The sequence below is a fragment of the Protomyctophum bolini genome, assembly GCF_963924005.1.
Source record: "Protomyctophum bolini genome assembly, chromosome: 7".
NCBI classification, from domain to species: Eukaryota; Metazoa; Chordata; class Actinopteri; order Myctophiformes; family Myctophidae; genus Protomyctophum; species Protomyctophum bolini.
In genome coordinates, this window is record NC_137868.1 from 45,411,953 (window position 1) to 45,432,312 (window position 20,360).

General features: G+C 42.5%; 1 protein-coding gene across 1 annotated transcript; it reads left to right on the forward strand.

Annotated features, from left to right (window-relative positions):
- Positions 1 to 1,098: 1,098 nt before the first annotated feature.
- Positions 1,099 to 9,701, forward strand: tmem147 (transmembrane protein 147). Its single transcript, XM_080767520.1, has 8 exons — positions 1,099 to 1,166; positions 2,633 to 2,760; positions 3,356 to 3,425; positions 4,138 to 4,203; positions 5,844 to 5,980; positions 6,154 to 6,238; positions 7,276 to 7,397; positions 8,204 to 9,701. Exons 2-8 carry the CDS (start codon positions 2,684 to 2,686, stop codon positions 8,322 to 8,324), a joined length of 678 nt encoding a protein of 225 aa, XP_080623646.1. The 5' UTR covers positions 1,099 to 1,166; positions 2,633 to 2,683; the 3' UTR covers positions 8,325 to 9,701.
- The last annotated feature ends 10,659 nt before the right edge of the window (positions 9,702 to 20,360 follow it).

Sequence of the window (20,360 nt, forward strand, 5' to 3'; positions counted from 1 at the left end):
GGCTGAGAAGTCGGGCAAAAAAGTGTCTGGTTGCCAAACAACTTAACGAGTCATTCAAAGGTTTGCCATTCAAATCTGTCCTGTCTCCATGATGCTTATGGGTTCTGTAAATCAAATTAATACCAATGGAGGGATTTTAATTTATTTGGCCAACAGACGTTAACGAGACCTTCATTCTATAGTGTCCTTGTGCTGGCAGCCCTTTGTTACAACAACAAAAAAACGCGATGGACCTCATCCAGTGATGCAAAACTCACTTTGTTTATACAATAGGCCTACGGTCATTTGGCAGCAGAATTACTGATGTGTGTGTGAGAGCGGCGCAATCGAGGGCATGGCACAACCTTCCGTTCAGGACATGATCCAAACATCCACCTCCGGCTCCTACTACACACTTATTCAGCTAGACTCAATCTTTGTTTTCTTACAATGGTCACCTGCGGGTATACAATATATGCATAATAATTTCTTCTGTGTGGGCTGTAGATTTGATTTGATTTTGTAAAAATAACTGTTCACACATAAATAAAACAAGGCTCAAATGATGGAGCATTTTATGTGATTTGACATTTGACAATAAAGTTGAAGCTGATAGAGAAATGTTTACAGTAATTTGGTGTGTGAACAAACAAGATCATATACTCCTACTGAAATCTCTATGCATAGGAGTTTATAGGTCTTAACTTATGACTATAAAGTTATAGTGTGTAGATACATTTTTCCTCCTATAGGCTATAGGCCTACAGCTTTTGATCAATATTTGTCATTAACCACGAAAGGAGAAATTAGGTGTCCGCCAAAATGACGTACATTTGTGGCAACAGGCATTCTGATATCGCCCTCGGCCTCACTTCACACGGGTGTGATTTTTATTTATCGTTTCTTTGATTTTTTTGTTGTCATCTCAGATGACAACAATCTCATATCAGAATCTTACGTACATATTGAAATAGGTCAATTCAATTCCATGTCATAGGAGAGGTGACAGTAGTGCAGGATGCCAAGCAGCCAAGGAAGAAAAACAGACCGTCTGCGGAACTAATCATATGTGGAACTAATGACCTTAGCATCGAACGGACGCATTTCACGGACGGACCAATTCCGGTTCTCATTCAACGCGTTAGCAGTTAGCACACCCAGCTAGCACCCAAAGCACCGTTCGTTCCGTAAGTAAATGAGAATACTTCTCTTCAACCTACCGTACCTTATCAACCCTCGCTATGGAGCCATCAGACTGACATGTGTCTGTAACTCTGTTTGGAAACCTAGCCAACGATCGAGACACGTTTTAGTCAGGTTGTTAATGTTCAGACAGTGTAGTTAGCAGCACAGCTAACGGCTCAATGTAAAGCTAGCAGTTTTGACAGGTGACTGTTTGCACTGTAATCCCAATGAGGACAGAAGACTCCACACTATATTAGCCTTGGATCAAGACGATCACATGCATATTATGGATTTTGATTTAGAAATCGATTAAATACATCTACGCTGCTAGTCCTGGTCCAAGGCTAAATCCTTGGATTGGCTTGATTGACATTGTGAGTCAAGATGATCTGTCAAAAGGTTTAAAACACATTGAAGCTCTAGAAATTATTACTACTTTTAGTGGTTCTCCTATTACTGAAGTAGTTGCTGAACACTCGTGTAAAAAATAAACCTGATAGGGGCATGTAATGTATCAAAAGAAACATGCTTGAATCTTTATTCACATAGCCTTTGATTGATTTAATTAATTAATAACAGTTTGCAGAATTACAGTACATTTCAAGCACAACTCAATACAAAACTGTTAACTGGACGACACCATAAAGCACTACACTTGTTTACAATAGGGTCCACCATGTTCAATTCATCATAACATTTTACAGGCCTTGACACTATGGGTTGCCCACCTGCCCCGGCCTGGCAGGTAAATATAACTTTTGGGCAGGAAGAGTTTGCTTTCAGTTTGCCCGACGGGGCAAGTGCTTGTTTGAGAGGGGACGTGAAGACGTGAAGGTGTCTCTCGCTCCTTGCGAGAGACTCCACCGCCCTGCGTACGAGACAGGATATCTGGCCTTAGAACCCAGATAGATACTTTTGTGTCAGAGATTTCAGCATCCCGGTTAAGTTTATAAAGGACACCACTGCGGCGGGTCCTCCCAACCCAGACAACCGGCTCTAGTTTGAGTACCTTTCCTTTCCTTTTAAAATAAATACGGTAGAAGTGTTAAATTGAACGGTAATTGTCATTGTATAATTAAATGGAGGATTTGCTTTTTGGGCAAGTGTGGGCATGACCTTTGGGTAAGTAGAACATGACCTGTATTTGCCCACTGGGCAAGTGCCTCTGAGACCTTAGTGTCAACCCATGATTTAGAGACGTACAAAATGTACAACTTCTTCTAGCCAAAAACAGGAAATCATCATAATGGAGGTACCGAAACATATACAGTGAGGGGAAAGGGGGGTTAGTTTCGAATTTCAGCCTAGGTGCCCTTTGAGAGCGGTTTTGAAGAAGTCAAGGGATCCGCATGTCTTAATGACTGTTGGTAGGGCGTTCCACATTTTGGTGGCATAGGAGCGAAATTAATTTAGTCCCTTGTTTGTGCCGAATCTGGCTTTTTCTAGTATAACGTCTTCTCTTTTACAGGCTGCTGGATTTCTCCTTCCTTGGCTGTTGATTTGGGGACTGACTGACGTCATGACGCTGTTTCATTTTGGGAACTGCTTCGCCTTGGCCTACTTCCCATACTTTATCACATACAAGTGCAGTGGACTGTAAGTGTTCGCTGCTGCCGCTCACTGTTGAAAACCATGAAACCATGAAAACATCTGTCATTTTAGATCTGAGCTATTCAAAAATAGCATATCTACAAGCTCATAGCGCGTCACTTCGTGCCGCTCTATGACCTTGTAGGGCTGACCTTTTGATCGTTTTTTTTTTAGAAGTTGGAGCTTCTAGCCCTAAAAACGATCCGAATTCGAAGCTTCCACATTGCGGCAAAAAATGCGTAAACAAAAAACAAACGAAAAATAATAATTCATTGAGATGAGGTCCACTAAGGGTCAATTCATACTATTCATACATATTCATACTCAACACTTCTAATTCTGGGGGTCCTACATGACTAATTTCCGTAGCAATATGTTATGTTGTTGTGTTATACCCCTGTACACCCTGAAGAGTCTCTTGCTAATCTGCTTTGTGTTGTAAGAGATTTGGGTGGGTGTCCGTGGTCAGGCAATCCTCTTAGTGTGTGTGTGTGTGTGTGTGTGTGTGTGTGTGTGTGTGTGTGTGTGTGTGTGTGTGTGTGTGTGTGTGTGTGTGTGTGTGTGCGCGCGCGTGTGTGTGTACATGTTTGTGTGTGTTCAGTTCAGAATACAATGCGTTCTGGAGGTGTGTCCAGGCCGGAGCCACCTACCTATTCGTACAGCTCTGTAAGGTGAGTGAACTACAGTATGATCTCTGTCGATAGTTCGGGAATTGGCAATGTTTGGGTTTTTTTAGAGACCGGGCGATTTTTATCAGCCCATAGTGGCCTATCACATTTTATTTATGCTTTCACATGAATCTATGCTTTGAAAGTATGTACCAACTTAACTTGGAGGGCAAGAGGCATGGGACGATCAAGAGAAAACGGGTTCATTTACATAAGAATACATGGGGCCAGGACTTGTTTTAGCCCAAAATTTTGTCTGACTGCACCATGTGCTGTTAGGCCTCATTCACATATAAGACACACACGCGAGAGACACTCGTGTCTTCTGTGTGTCGCACGGCTCGAAAAGGTTGTGTGTCATCACACCACGTGACTCCCATTGGAAATGCATTGCGAGCTGTGCGACACACAGAAGAGACACAGGACACGAGTGTCTCTTGCGTGTGTCTTAGGTGTGAATGAGGCCGTAGACATTTCTGTCTATAAAGTAATCGTAATCAAAATCTTATTTACTTGAGATTCAAAGATTGGATCCATTAGACTCCTTCCGGTAACACACTTATTTTGATTAATTTATAACATGGTAGTAAAATGATATAAGATACATAATGCTGGAATGCTTGATATGTTCATCCAGATGCCAAGGACCTAATACCTTTATAATGTTGTAGAACAAAGACAAACGTGTGTGTGTGTGTGTGTGTGTGTGTTGCAGATGCTCTTCCTAGCTACGTTCTTCCCCACGTGGGAAGGTGGAGCCGGGGTTTATGACTTTGTCGGGGTGAGTGAAGTACATAATGCACTGCAGCATACATTACTTACAGTCAACGCTTCAGTCATTTGAACAAAAAAAAAGCTTTATATCGTCGGGTGGACATTGTTTGTAGAAAATTGTCACTTATCAGGAAGTGGAACTGAAATAGCAAATCTGCAAAGCTGACAACGCGTTAACGATGCTTTTAGATCAGCTATTTTCAGTACTTTCGCTTGACACACTGATGGAGTAGGGCATTAACCCTAAGCAATGTTATGCTTTAGCTATTGAAAAATAGCAGATCTACAAGCTCATAGCGCGCCACCGAGTGGCGCGCTACGAGCTTGTAGGTCTGCTATTTTTGAAAAATCGAAGAACGACTGACATTTTTTAGAATCTGATCTCGGGTCAGAATGGGTTCATGATCAGTGTGTCCAGTGGAAACCTCGTATGAATCTGATCTCAGGTCAGAATGGGTTAAGTGACGGAAACATGGACTTACAAGGTTTCTGCCTGACTGTAGCCTGGCCCAGCCAGCGTGCTTTCTGGTCTAGAGGGGCCCGGGCGCGCTTGGAGCAAGCGCTGGAGACATAATTCGTTCACCGAACAGACCTACCTCCGCTCCTCACCTCCAAAATAACGGAGACAACTGATGTCACTTTATTGAGAGCGAAGCCCCCTCTGCACTGTAGTTCACTCCAACTCCTACAGCAGGAAATGTCTCGTGTTACCCCAGGCTTTGAGCCGTAGCGAACGGAAACAAAAGATACAGAGGCTAGCCTATGACGGCAATGATTTAATACACACTTTGGGGGAAAAGGTATATGGTGCAAAATGGTGCATTCATATAACGCTTTACATAGATTGTGCCTTGCATGCATCCATTCACACACATTCATACACCGATGGCAGGGGAAACCATGCAAGGCACCAATTAGGGGTTCAGCGTCTTGCTCAAGGACACTTCGACACTAACTCTGGGGGAGCCCGGGATCGGACTGGGAACCTCGCGGTTCCCAACCGGCCACTCTACCCCTGAGCTACTGCAATTTACAATTTACAATTTAGCCATTTAGCAGACGCTCTTAATCCAGAGCGACTTACATTAAGCAAGAACAAAAAAGCATGGGTATACATCACATAAAAACATTTATCATGAAACATGCGTAAGCTAAGAAAGTAACAGTGGAATATCTATAATGAAACTATACATATAAGCTATACATCTATACTACTATGCTATACATATGTACTATGACGTGCTATGACAATAGCACATACAATGCACTTATGCTGTCTACATAACATGCTATAAGTCTGTATCAAATGCTATCTAAGTCTACAGAATTGCTATCTAAGGGGGTGGGGTAAGTGCTATGGGCCATGATGGAGTCTGAAAAGGTGTGTTTTCAGACTACGGCGGAAGATTGGGAGTGATGCTGCAGTTCTGACTGCAATGGGAAGTGCATTCCACAGTTTTGGAGCCAGAAGGGAGAAGAGTTTGGGACGTGTGGAGTGTTGTCCCGGCGTTTTTAGTGAGGGTACTTCCAGCTTCCCTGCCACTGCAGCGGTTGTGCATTTCAATGTGTGTGTGTGTGTGTGTGTATACGTGACGTGTGCCTATTGTAAGTAAATCTTTCCGTGTTGCGTGTGCGTCTCTGTTCCAGGAGTTCATGAAGGCGACAGTGGACCTAGCGGACCTGTTGGGGCTTCATCTGGTGATGTCTCGCAACGCCGGCAAGGGAGAATATAAGATCATGGTGGCGGCGATGGGCTGGGCCACGGCGGAGCTGGTCATGTCCAGGTACACTCACTCACACGGCTGTGTACACACCAGTGCGTTATAGTCCCTTGTGGGAAATTGGTTTGCAGCCAGGTAATAGTTTGTTTTTTGTCATTGTGACCGCTCTAATTGGTCTATGTCAATGGAAGATATTATGGTATATGGTCCATCTCATCTCTCTCTCTCTCCCTCAGGTGTCTTCCTCTGTGGGTGGGAGCCAGAGGGATTGAGTTTGACTGGAAATACATTCAGATGAGCTTTGATTCCAACATCAGTCTGGTATGAGCCTGTTCTCTACTGCAGGGGTTCTCAAAGTTTTTTGGCTGGGGACCCCCGGAAATGCTTTGGCCATGTCTCGCGACCCCCGCCCCGCCCCCAATACAAACGTACTGCAAAAATATCCTTAATAATAGAGAAAATATATCAAATGAATGCTGAAACCAGATATAATCACTAAGGAAAGTTTATGCATGTACAATGTGTGTACTATGTAAAGTCTTCATTTCTATTTTCCATCCATTCAGTTGCAAAAAGATAATAATTTGGCGACCCCACGTGTTGCTCTACTGTGTCTAGCCCTACACCATATTATTATTATTATTATTATTATAATAAGGTCCAATATATATTCGGCAATTTAACCATGGACCACCATTTGATGAGATTTTGACCCAAACCTAAAGAATATTTTGTTGTTGATGTTGGATAGGATTGTGTCCACAATTCCATGGTGTTTTCTTGCGGCACCACAGGAGAAATAATAACAGATAATAACACTGATTAAAATGACAATTCTTCTACATTCCCTAAGGCGTAAATAAACTAATGCAGATGTTTAACAATAATGTAACGCTTGAGAGCGTAAAAATTAAACGAAATTGACCCATGGTCCATTTGGTTTCATTTTTACACTCTCAAGAGTTAAAAGATCTAACAAGGGTCCATTTGGTTACCAACTCTCCCATCAGCTCCGGGACCACCTGAGCTACACCAATGCTATTCTCTCCTCAACTCCCCCAGATCTGTTTTATATAAATATAATAGAGTGACAATCATGTAATTAAACCTTTGTGTGTGTGTGTGTGTGTGTGTGTGTGTGTGTGTGTGTGTGTGTGTGTGTGTGTGTGTGTGTGTGTGTGTGTGTGTGTGTGTGTGTGTGTGTGTGTGTGTGTGTGTGTGTGTGTGTGTGTGTGTGTGTGTGTGTGTGTGTGTGTGTGTGTGTGTGTGTGTGTGTGTGTGTGTGTGTGTGTGTGTGTGTGTGTGTGTGTGTGTGTGTGTGTGTGTGTGTGTGTTTGCGCTTGCGCTTGCGCGCACAGATCCACTATATCGCCATGGCAGCAGTGGTGTGGATGTTCACAAGATACGACCTTCCAAAGACCTTCAGGCTGCCGGTCACGGTGCTGCTGGGTCTGTGTGTGTACAAGGCCTTCCTGATGGAGTAAGTGTTACACACACACACACACACACACACACACACAGCATATAGAGTGCACCGATACTTGTACTGAGGATAGTTGGAAGTCCACTCAGAAGAGTCGACACTAAGGGTTGCCTTAGTGGCAAGTACATAAAAGGTTCGGGCAAGTTGGGAGTTTGCTTCCAGGTTGCCCAGACGGGCATATGTGCATTCCGTCTTCATTGAACCCATTCTGACCTGAGATCAGATTCTAAAAAAATGTCTGTGACAAAAAATGACAGTTTTCTGAAAAGGCTATGTTTCTATGTCGGTCGTTCTTCGATTTTTCAAAAATAGCAGACGCTATGAGCTTGTAGATCTGCCATTTTTCAATAGCTAAAGCATAGCATAATGCTAACGCCAAAAGGGGTTCCCGCCCCAAAATGGGTTAAACATTATTGGCTATTCATGAAGAACAATGCTACAACAACAACAGTGCTTTTTTACAGCCAGCAGTTGCACTCATTCTGGTTGTTCAAAGTGACTGTCGCCACTCGGCAGTTATCGGTTGGATTTAACAATATTACGGTACCTATCGTTTTATAATGGGAAATGTACTTTTCGGGCAAGTGGGGGCTTGACCTTTGGCCAATCTACAAGCTTGTTGCGTGTAGCTGAAATTTCACTCCCCCTGTATTAATTTAAGTTGTATGTACACCGGTACAACAGTAGATGGCAGTGCTGTTACCAGTTGGAGTCATGAGGGCTTTGTGTCCTGGTGGAAAAGTGACGCATGTGCATGCTCTCTCTGTTGACTCATACCGCACATGTCTTGTCTCTCCGTCCAGGCTATTCGTCCACATGTTCCTGCTGGGCAGCTGGACAGCCCTGTTGGTGAAAGCTGTCCTCACCGGCTCCATCTCCCTCTGCTCGCTGTTCCTGTTCGTCACTCTGGTCCACAGCAACTGAACACGCTCTCGAACACCTCTTGAGAGGACCGCTGGTTTTCCACTCGCGATGGACCACGGAGTGTATACTCGCGTATTCACGTCTTCCCACGACGTGCACCAGCTGACCCCCATTCATTTCTTTTTTTTTTAAACGAGAAGACTTTGAGAACCAGTCGGCGAAGTTGTATTAGCTGGTGTAGTGTTTTGTATTACGACCTTGCATTCTGTAGTACGCTCGCTCGGTGTGACACGAGATTGGAGAGCGCGGTTCTGTAGTGTCGTATGATGCAGTCGGTCACTGAAAATAGCAGATCTACAAGCTCACAACGTCCCGTGATGTGTGCTGACATCATTTTGACAAAATATGACTTTTGTATTGCTCCCCAACAGAGCATATGAAATTAGTATTTTTTTTTATATACAGTTTATAACTTATTTCTTTTCACTTGTCTGTGTGTGTGTGTGTGTGTGTGTGTGTGTGTGTGTGTGAGATAATAATAATGGTGGAGAAATCAGTTATTAGTTAAGTTGATGAATCATGAAAATTGACAACAGTTGTGTTAGTTAAGTTGATGAATAATGAAAACTGTCAACAGTTGTTAGTTAAATCAGATGAATAATGAAAACAGTCGTTCCTTTTGACCAGTTATCTTACTTGTGACCAGTAAGTACTTAAAGGGACAACTTCAGTTTTTTTCAACCAAGGTTCATGTTTTAGGTTATTAGAGAATGGAGAAAGTAAAAGATGAGTGTAATTTTACAAAAGATCTACTGAATGTGTCAAACTGACATATTGAGCCTATAGCACAGTGTAAGGCTAATAGGCTAATAGGCTACCGTCACATTCAGTAGATCCTGTGATCTTCCGTGGCCAGATGGCATTTCCTGTGGTATTATTAGGACTATAGTAAAAAAATAAATCACCATAATATTTTGTAATGAAATACATATTTAGCCCCATGCTCGAATGCCCCCACCCACTGTCAAAAACCGCTAAAATCCCTAAAACAAAAGAAAGCAGCAAATGAAGAAAAATGTCATCTCATCTTTTACTTTCTATAATAACAACCTAAAACATGAACCTTGGTTGAAAAAAAAAACTAAAGTTGTCCTTTAATATATAAATTATGATCTCTGACTGTCCTGTAAAAGGAAGGGAAACATTGGGACCATACAAGCCTCTCAAACTGTCAGTATTTCATGATTTTTACTCGTGTACATCCTCCTTTTGTACATATTAACGTCAAAGCCATTTAGATGCATTATTGTTTGCCATGATCCCACGTTCATGTGCCATTGATTGGCTTAAACTAAAATTGAAAATACTAATTTATGAGTGAATGAGACTTGTATAACTGAGGACAGGTGTGAAGTGTCTTCTGGAACTTAATAAACATCTGTTTGTGTTAACACCCTTGTTGAAGGTCATTTTTGACCATTAGCTTTACTACTTTATATTGACATGTTCCGTTTTCTCATACTATATGCTCAGAGAAACAAAATGCAGGTTTCCTGACAGCAGTTTTGCTTTTATCAAAATGGGAATATAGACATTTTTAATCTGGCATCTTTATTTTGGACTAAACTAGCAGATCTACAAGCTCAATGCGGAATGTTGCGAGGGTATAGATTGGGACTTTTTTTTATAAAATATAAAATCTGCTATTTCTGAACATTTTTAGAAAAATCTTAAGTGTTTGGAAAAGTTTTGAATAATTTCGTTTTTTTCATCACAAATCTCGTCCCTTGCACAAAACATTTTCACGGTCAAACATAATTTTGAGCGTCGTCCTTCCTTGGCACGAAAGACTTTGAGAACTACTGATTTATCGAAGGAATTTGTTGAATGAACAGGCCTCAGGTCTGAATGGGTTAAGTGGTTAAACCGGTTGAGTCTCGCTGCCTGTTGTTAAATGGACCATGAGAGATTGTTGAGGCCAGCCAGCTGCTACTGTATGTTCATTATGTACTCTGGGAGGTGGACGTGTCAACACCCTGGTCTACCGGTCTGAGAGAGCAACGCAAAACATAGTCTGGGGATGTATATAATATCATTCATTCAAGAACGGCGCGTAATTGTTTTGACTCTTGAGTTAACCACATGTTCCTTGCCCTGGTGTCCCTAACCTATTCTGGGGCGAATATTCTGCAAAAATAGATCTACAAGCTCAACACATCATCACATCGTGATGTGTTGTAAGCTTGTACTGTAGATCGGCTATTTTGGGGCGAATGTTTGGTGCAGAGGGAAAAAAGGAGCACCGGCATATATTTAATATTTTTGATTGAAGTATTTATTAACACTTTGCAGACTCAATACAAAAACTGTTAACTGAGTGGACGACCCCATAAGGGGTGCATACTTAGTTTAGACTAGTCATTGGTTAATGGTTAGACATGGGTTAAGGTTAGGTTTAGGTGTGCTGCCCTGTGGGAGGTTAGGTTTAGGGTGAGGGTTTGAGATAGGTTGTAGTTGTAGGACTATTGACTGGTCTAACCAAATGACTAGTCTAAACTAAGGGTGAGGGTTTGAGATAGGTTGTAGTTGTAGGACTATTGACTGGTCTAACCAAATGACTAGTCTAAACTAAGTACTGCACCCCAGTGACCCCACCATAAAGCGTTAGACTTAATTGTTTACAAGAGGGTCTACCGTTTTCAATTCATCATAACACTTAGAGACGTACAAATATACACTTTTACAGTATATAGCCAAAAACAGGAAATCTTCATAAAGGAGGTAAAAAGGGGGGAAAAACTTATACAGTGAGGGGGAAAAGGGGTGGGTGGGGGTCGGGGATTCAGATTTGAGAGCGGTTTTGAAGGAGTCAAGGGATTTGTATGTCTTAATGACCGTTGGTAGAGCGTTCCACATTTTTGTGGCATATAAGCGAAATTAATTTAGTCCCCTGTCAGGGTTTAAAGGGACACTTCACCCTTTTTGCTAAAAAATACATGTTAATGACATTTAGGAGCTTTAGAACACTTCCCTGGGGGTCTTTATGTGTGTAATATGTGGTTTTAGATATTTTAGATTGTATCAGTGAGCCCAGTGTCTCTGATGTCATGGACACTGGGATCACTTACTTCCTGGACTACGTGTGGTCTCAGTAAGACAGACCTCCCCTATCCACAAGGAGGAGCAGTGCACCAAAGTATTATGGGAATTGTAGTCCAGGAAGGAAGTGAGACCAGTGTCCATGACATCAGAGACACTGGGCTCACTGCTACAATCTAAAATATCTAAAACCCACATATTACACACATAAAGACCCCCAGGAAAGTGTTCTGAAGCTTCTAAACGTCATTAACATATATTTTTTTTGCAAAAAGGGTGAAGTGTCCCTTTAAGTGGTGAAATTAACATTTTGCTGTGCATACGCCGTTTTCTTCAGCATGGTGGATGGCCTGGGTGTACTGTGTATATATAGTGCCATCTGATTCTCCCAGACCCTTAGAAGATAGCGGTTTATATAATGAGCCATGGCTGTTGCTATTGAGGCTTCCTGGTGACTGGCCTGGTCTAGCTCTCCCACCCTTCTTCTGTTACTGTTCACATGAGATGAGCAGAGTCCACAGGGAGAGGGAGAGAAGATGAACTGCAAGATGAACCTCACCTCCTGGGATGGAGAGACAGAGAGACAGAGAGATGACGTGACCGTGTGAGTGAGGTGGGAAACAGGAATGCCTGTTTGATATTCTGGCCACGCCATCTCTCTGTCTCTCTGTAGATATTAGTCTGGAACTTTGGTGTGGAAGATCCATTTCCAAGGGGCAGATTCACAATACAAATGTCACACTTATATATACTTATGTATGGGCTCTGATTGGTCACCCACCACAACTCTGGGGTGAGTGAAATACATTCAAATGACCAGATTTACCAGATTGATACAATATTCATTGATAAATACATACTGTATACATTTATCAGTGACACATTGTGAACTGCTGGCTTTCATCGTTTTAGAAAGTTCTGGGGAATTGTGCGACATTCTGTAACATTTTCAACTGTAAATAGGGCATTCCCAAAATAGGTAAACCAGGTTGAACGTTGTTTCTCTCACAGACTGCAGGATATTTCGCTTCTCAAACGTCACATGCACACATTAACCCATTCTGACCTGAGATCAGATTCATACGAGGTTTCCACGGGACACACACTGGTCTGATTAACCCATTCTGACCTGAGATCAGATTCTAAAAATGTCAGTCGTTCTTCGAATTTTTCAAAAATAGCAGACCTACAAGCTCGTATCGCGCCACTCGGTGGCGCGATATGAGCTTGTAGATCTGCTATTTTTCAATAGCTAAAGCATAACATGATGCCAACACCAAAATGGGTGCCCGGTCAGAATGGGTTAACTCTGGGCTCTGTTGGAGAGGAAGTCAAGGATACAACCAGCCAAACTAGAGTCAACACCAAATTAGTTACTAGAAACATTTGATTATTATCCACCAACACCTTTTACACTCCATCCAACCCTATAGGAAAAATGAAACACATCAAGAAAGTGTTGGGTTTTGTCCAGAAGTTCCTGTTGTATCCATTTCTCAATGCATCTGAGTATGACCAGCATTGCCAAAGTCAAAGTCGTACGATTTGTCACACACGTTACCGCAGTGAAATTTGTTCTCCGCATTTGACCCATCTCTTGGAGCAGTGAGCCGCCGCCATACCACGCTCGGGAATCATTTGATTAGTTGATTTGACCCCCCCCAATCCAACCCTTTGATGCTGAGTGTCAAGCAGGGAGGCATTGGGTCCCATTTTTACAGTCTTTGGTATAATGACCCGGCCGGGGATCGAACCCCCGACCTCCCAGTTTCAGGGCGGACACTCTAACCACAAGGCCACTGAGCTGGTCAGTCAGCTCAGTCAGCTGCCAGGCGTGCGCATCGCTGCATGCCTATATATCTGACATCCTAGTGGCTACATGCCTGGCAGTGGCTGACATGCATCCTGGCTGCATGCCTGCAGGCTGACATGCCACAGCGGAGGGATTTTAAAGCTCAACACAGATCCAGTGTTGTTTTCGTCGACTAAAACTAAGACGAACAATGTTCGTCGACTACCTTTTTCCACTGACGAAAAGTGCACGGAAACTAAATAAAACTAAGCTACGATTACTAAAACTAAGACTAAATATACTGACAATTTCATCAAACAAATAAAAACTATAGGCTAAAATGTTAGGAAGGGAGTCCTAGTGGACAAGAGATGCACTATAAGTCATTTTACACTTGGTTGCATGCTGAAAATAGTCGATCTACAAGTTCACAACGCGTCGCAGGCTCAGTGCAACGCGTTGTGAGCTTGTAGATCCGCTATTTTCAGCAAGTGTAAAAACAGTCATTACGACGGCATCTTATGATATTTAGTTGACTGAAAACATTAACAACTAAAACATTCCAGGTGACTAAAATGAGACTAAAAACTAAATGAAAACTATCCAAGAGACTATGACTAAAACTAATATGAAAATAAATGTGCTGCCAAAAACAACACTGACACAGACAAGACTAATCTTAATCATCTTCCCCTGCAGGAACCTCTTTTTTCCATCAACAACAACCATTGGTTCCTGTTCCAACTGCCAATAAAAGAACCTGGGACGGTTGCGGTCCTGGAGAGTCAGTCGTTGGTCCGACGTATAGGCCTATTAACAGTCCTCAAACCTTCTTTCCATTAGTATCTGTTGTTAATTGTGCCATTTTGTTTATTTACTATTTTGTTCTCTTTGTTTCAGCATAGTGGGGATTCTTTTGTAGGCTATATAATTAATATTTCCTGAGTGAGAGAATGAAGAATTGCAATTAAATGTCTTCAATAGATTAATTTGATGACAATAATTTAATGATAAGGTGATATGGAAATGAACGAGAGCATAATGGATTGAAATGAGAATAGACATTTCCAACGGACAGCGTTCAGGAATCCGACACCGATCCCAGTGTTGGTGGCAACATTTAAATAAAATACAATAAGAACACTAAAAAAAAAGACAGAAAAGAGTAAACAAAATAGGAATATAAATAGCCTAAGATATCTAATAATGAGCAGTGCAGTATAAAACCAATACTGCACCAGCATAGGAAAAGAGAGTCACGAGATAGTGGACCTGTCCTTTACCCAACTGGGAAAGCTCTTGTGTTGTCACTAACCATTATATTCTGAAAAAATAGCAGATAGCATGTCACATGCACAAAACATTTTAACTCACATCTTTGCTTCTGGGGGGTCCCTTGAACTAAATATTTTTGGGGGATGGTGGCCTCGGGTCATAATGGCGTAATGACCAAACAAACGCTGCGATTCAGCTACATCATTTACAACTGTTACATCATTTAATTCACTCCTCCTCCTGCTGGGAGGTTTTTTCTGTCTGTAGGACACAAATCTCTCTCTCTCTCTCGCTGGGGCCTCTGGTGACTCGCACAAAGAATTCATTATTGAACGTCAACAATGGGCCAGGGCTTGACTGTTACCCAATACACACACACACACACACACACACACACACGCACACACAGTCTTCAAACCCCTCTGGCCGCCGACACTGTGCTAATATTTTAATTCCTGCAGGATTTAAACCACCATGTCGCCAGAACGGGGTGGGTGGAAGAGGCCTTGCCGTTTACGCCTATAGTATATCTTAATCTCTGTTGTACAGTAAAAACAACTCACCAATAAGCCTCTCTACGACTGGCACCGGCGGGTAAGGATGCACTCTCTAACTGACTTTTGCTTGCTTGATTATTTATTATTTTTGATAGATTGATTGATTCAATAGGCCTACTTTATTGATTCAATATGGCTACTTTATTAACAGTTTGCCGATCAGAAAGAGCACAGAAGAGTAGGCTACAATTAGTAACAGTACAATATAAGACTTGGCTTGTTTCCATTTGGGTCCTGGCTGAGTATTCAATTAATTTAGTACCATCATGTAAACATCATGTAAACGAGTACTAATGAAAATGAAAAATACGTACAGGTTGGGGTGGGTTGTGGTGATAGGCTTGTATTGTACAGGCAGCCACCTGTAACTGTAAGTGCTCTTTTAGAGCATTTTGGGAAGGACAGTTAGGGATTGACACTTCTTTTTTAATGACTGTTGATTATATTTTCAGCTTTCTTTTCTTTTTTTCCCCTCAAGAGGAGAGGGAACACTTTAAACCAGAACACTTGAGGCCGTTCTCTAAAAATGCTATATAAGTGGTTCTCAAACGTTTTCATAACAAACCCTGAAATGATAGTGTTTGGCAGCCGACCCCCATGTCAAAATGTTTTGTTCCAGGGTCCTCCAGGAAGCAAAGATTTGAGTAAAATTTGCACACATTTTCACGCAAAATACAAACAAAAAAACAGCAGATCTATGAGCTCCATGAGCTTGCCAAAGTGTAAAATAATGGTCTAAGTGGGTAAAAATGACAGATGTTCTTTCATTCTTCAACATAAATGTTTGTTTTCTGTCACTCTGCAGCCATCAGTTGGAAGGGTGACCTTGGGCAATGAAGAATGCCAGAGATTAATGTATTTATCATACCATAGCCTTGAAAATACCATTGGATTAACACTGTAAAGTTACGAAGCCTGGAGTTCTATGCACATTTATATGGGGCAAGTGTTATATGTTATATTCATGGGTCTCTCTTTAAATAAAAGCCGTATACATTTTCTTTGGTGGGTTAACAATTCCATACAATCAGGACCAAACTCAGCTACATTTGTTTGTATGATGTTGTATTCCAATTTTGCCTTCTCACTTCTTTGTGGCACTTCCTTGACACTTAGTGTGTGTGTGTGTGTGTGTGTGTGTGTGTCTCACACACACACACACACACACACACACACACACACACACACACACACACACACACACACACACACACACACACAGAGTGGCATATGACACACATGAGGCCCCTGCAATTATGCACCACTATTATCTAAGGAGAGTGCAATCTTTCCACCGCATACAGACTCAAAAATTACTTAGGCTAAAATATGGAGAAGGAAGTCGGATGAACAGGCGCAGGCAGACAGAGAGATGTTTCGGAGTTCGGTTGTATTTGCAGAGTACAGAATACAGCAGAAGACAAGCAGGAGCCTGGATAAGGCTGTGGCTCAGGAGGTAGAGCAGGTCGTCCAATGATCCCTGGGTCGGCGGTTCGAATCCCGGCTCCTCCTGTCCACATGTCGAAGTGTCCTTGGGCAAGACACTGAACCCTACATTGCCTCCAATGAGTCGGTTGGTTTAAGCTTGCCACCGTCGGTGTGTGAATGTGGTAAGTGAGGACACTTGCGACTGTTTGCCGCTTCACCTCCCAATGTATGAATGAATGAACCATTGTAAAGCACTTTGAGCACTTGGAAAAGCGCTATAAAAATGCAATTCATTATGGCTGACCACCATGCAGGTGGCCAGCCCAACTGAAGACCATCATTACATTGAGTCAGAATAGGTCCATGCACAAAGCTGAGGGACAGACTGTCAGGAACACCTCAGTATTTGGACCCGTATGCAGAATAATCCAGACAACAACGACTTGCACTCAAGCACTTTTATTAACTTATTATTAACTCAGAAAACCCTCCCAGGGCATATATATAACATAAAGTCCCACTCTTGGGAAACACAGTGTTATAATTGAGCAACCTAACCAATAACACAGAGTCCCTAATAATACCTACATGCTCATTAACCAAAGTCTCTTCAGCTTAGAAGCGCAGGTGTGCACAGTCTCACAATCAGCCTGGGGAAGGGAGGCAACAGAGGGGCAAAGGTAGGGACGGCGATCCAGGCGTGGTACTGTACGTCCTAGGACAGGACGTGACACAGACACATGATTGACACCTTAACCGGCAGCTTTAGTTGGAAATATAGGCAGCCCCTAAATGCTATCTTTATGATAGATCAACATTGGCTGCAGGTTCATCCTAGAAGACCTAGCCTGCAGGTGTTGGAGAAGATTTTAACCTCTGGCCCTTCACCTTCAACCTCCAAAGAGGTAAAGACAGAAAACCAGACATCAATATCAACACGCGTTCGTTTGCATGATTATTTCCCATAAAATGGTACCAACCTCTGGAATAAATACACAGCAAAGAGTTATAATTATCTATACGTTTTAATAATCTAAAGCCCTAATAAAATAGTGTACAATAATGTTTGGCCCTATAGTCTACAACAATATAATATGAGCCTATACAATCATAAGAACAAATATGGTTACCGACAGAAGTCAAACGAATTAGCCACCGGTAGACCTCTGGACTCTCCATTCCGTCCGTGACCTTGGTGTCACATCATTTCTAGAGAGTGCCGATTCCATGGAACCGACAGTTATTTAATAGTTCCAAGTTTTGAATATAGTCCAATCAGAGAATAGTTCATTTCTTCAGTGGGTGCTCTTGGCCATCCTCCCAATTTGAAGTGTCGTGTTGGACCTCTGCTCCCTATGTGTGGGTGTATGTGACATGTGTTGTGTTTAATTAAATGTGCCAGTCATTATGAGATCATGTTTATGTGTGTATGTGAGCTTTCTTAAATGTGACAGTAGATCAACTAGTGTGTATGTGTGTGTGTGTGTGTGTGTGTGTGTGTGTGTGTGTGTGTGTGTGTGTGTGGGAATGTGTGGACCCTGGACGGTCCCTCCATTTGTTTGCACAGTCCGGTCGAGAGGGTGGGCTGACCTGTTGTGGGGACCTGAGAGAGAGTGTGTGTGTGTGTGTGTGTGTGTGTGTGTGTGTGTGTGTGTGTGTGTGTGTGTGTGTGTGTGTGTGTGTGTGTGTGTGGAAGACTGCATGTGTACTTTACATTTAGTGAGGCGTGGTCAATATGTATTAGTTGTCCTATATGAATACATATAATTTTCTCATTATGATTACCTTTTTATTCCCTATATATAAGGTAAATACTTTAATAATAGCTTGATGGTAAATATACCTTGGTAATACTACTTAGAGTGGTCTTTATACCCTAAATATTTTGATAATTTCCCCCAGACAGGACGTGACACAGACACATGATTGACACCTTAACCGGAAGCTTTAGTTGGAAATATAGGCAGCCCCTAAATGCTATCTTTATGATAGATCAACATTGGCTGCAGGTTCATCCTAGAAGACCTAGCCTGCAGGTGTCATGACGTAATGTTTAAGCAGATGGTCCGCAACTGAAACCATCCATAGAAAGAGCATGAAGCTTGCACTTAATTTATATAGACTATAGCTGTCCCATAAATGTGAAATAGCAGAAAACATGGCCAGTGTGGTTCATCAAATATTCTTCATATCCTTTGTTATAGTGGACTGTCTGGTGGTCTGACTGTGCCATCCACCTATATATATTTTTTTAAGTAGGCCTACATATTTATAAAGTATTATAAAGTATAGTAAAGTATTGCTGTCACTATAGTACCTGCCTACTTCCTCCAGGGACACGTAGCAGCAGCCTACAGGTTCTGGAGCATTTGGACCACCGGGCTGACATCACTACCGCCTCACTCACTCACAGACAAGACAACACACAGTCAGAGACAGACACGTACAGACAGACAGGTGATGTCATCATCAGACCGCTACCTGCTCCATCATGGACTCCTCTTACCCAGCATCGCTCACACCGAGGAAAGCCTCCGGTACGCCCGTGAGTTCGCCGTGGAGGACAGCGACGTGTTCGCTGTAACTTATCCCAAGTCAGGTAGGTTTGCCCATGCAGTAGCCCCTCTCGGAACCCTACATAAAGCTTTTATGAAATTTGATGGGCGCTTTACGTAGGGTCCCTGGTCATGCTAAGATTTTCCAATGCGATTGTTGAAACGCGGATATAAAAAACTCAACCTTTCTTCGATCGGCGCGCTATTACCGCGCTTTTTATTGTGTTTGTTTATGAATGTGCAAACTATAAGTACCTTACATACCTCTGATAAAATCTCCTGTGTCGCGGAAGCCGTTAAGTATTTTTAATCCATGTTTGATTAAAAATGTCGCTTTGATTTCTTCTTGTTTGTTTACCGTTTATTGTACCGCCTCCCGATGTGCGGTTGGCTTTGCGGGCTACGTCCCTGCCTCTGATCTGCTCCGTCATAGCTGTAGCACCACTAGCTAGCCAGATAGGCGGTACAATGAGGTGTCAATAAACAAGGTAGGAAGAAGCGACATTTTTAATCAACCATGGATTAAAAATACTTAACGGCTTCCGCGACACAGGAGATGTGTCGGTATGGTATGTAAGGTACTTATAGTTCGCACATTCGTATGTCAATACATGAATAAACATGGTAAAAGCGCGCAGATTCGTTTCTCATGGCGTGTTTACATTGTATTTGTGTGTGCGTAACTGGCGGCAGCCCAGCGTGGAGCAGGACCCAATGGGTAAAGTCATAAAAGTGTCAGAAACTTTACTACATTCGGGTTCTGCTTGCGGGGCTACCCATGCAGCAGAGCTGGAGGCTCATGAATGACATGCTGTGTTTGTTTACGCACGTGTTCAATCATGTCAGGAGGAGGACGTGGTCCGCATGCGCATAGCAGCAACAGAAGGTTGATTTGTTTTAGTCCATTACTCCATTCTGACAGTTGTAATCTAATCGCCTCGGCATTCTTCTATGGCAGCAGCAGATCAATCAACATTCAACAATGATTAGGTTACGAGGAGCATCATCGTGTAGCAGCAACCTTACGCATGACAGTGACACCTACCGTAGGCTACGCGTCTCTGCGCGTAATCCTGTGTGTGTGTGTGTGTGTGTGTGTGTGTGTGTGTGTGTGTGTGTGTGTGCGCGCGCGCTGAGATGAAATCACCGAAATGCCCTACAGGCTGACATTTTAGACATGGTGTGTGGGAATAAAGTTGCTTGCTGTCCTGGTCCAACAAGTTAATTTGTATCCATCGTAACCAACGTACACGCATGCAGACACTGACAGACAGACAGTACCTCCCATTTGGCACCGACTGCGTTGTAGATACGGCCGGGTGTTTAGTCCATAGCCGATAGGGTTTAGTCTGAGACAAACGTCCTCCAAGAGTCCAAAGTGTAGTGTACT

Excerpts from the sequence above, each read along its gene's own strand:
- tmem147 (XM_080767520.1), top strand. The coding sequence starts at position 2,684 with ATGACGCTGTTTCATTTTGGGAACTGCTTCGCCTTGGCCTACTTCCCA. Across the intron at positions 6,239-7,275 it reads TTGATTCCAACATCAGTCTG|ATCCACTATATCGCCATGGC; the intron begins GTATGAGCCTGT and ends TTGCGCGCACAG. Across the intron at positions 7,398-8,203 it reads TACAAGGCCTTCCTGATGGA|GCTATTCGTCCACATGTTCC; the intron begins GTAAGTGTTACA and ends CTCTCCGTCCAG.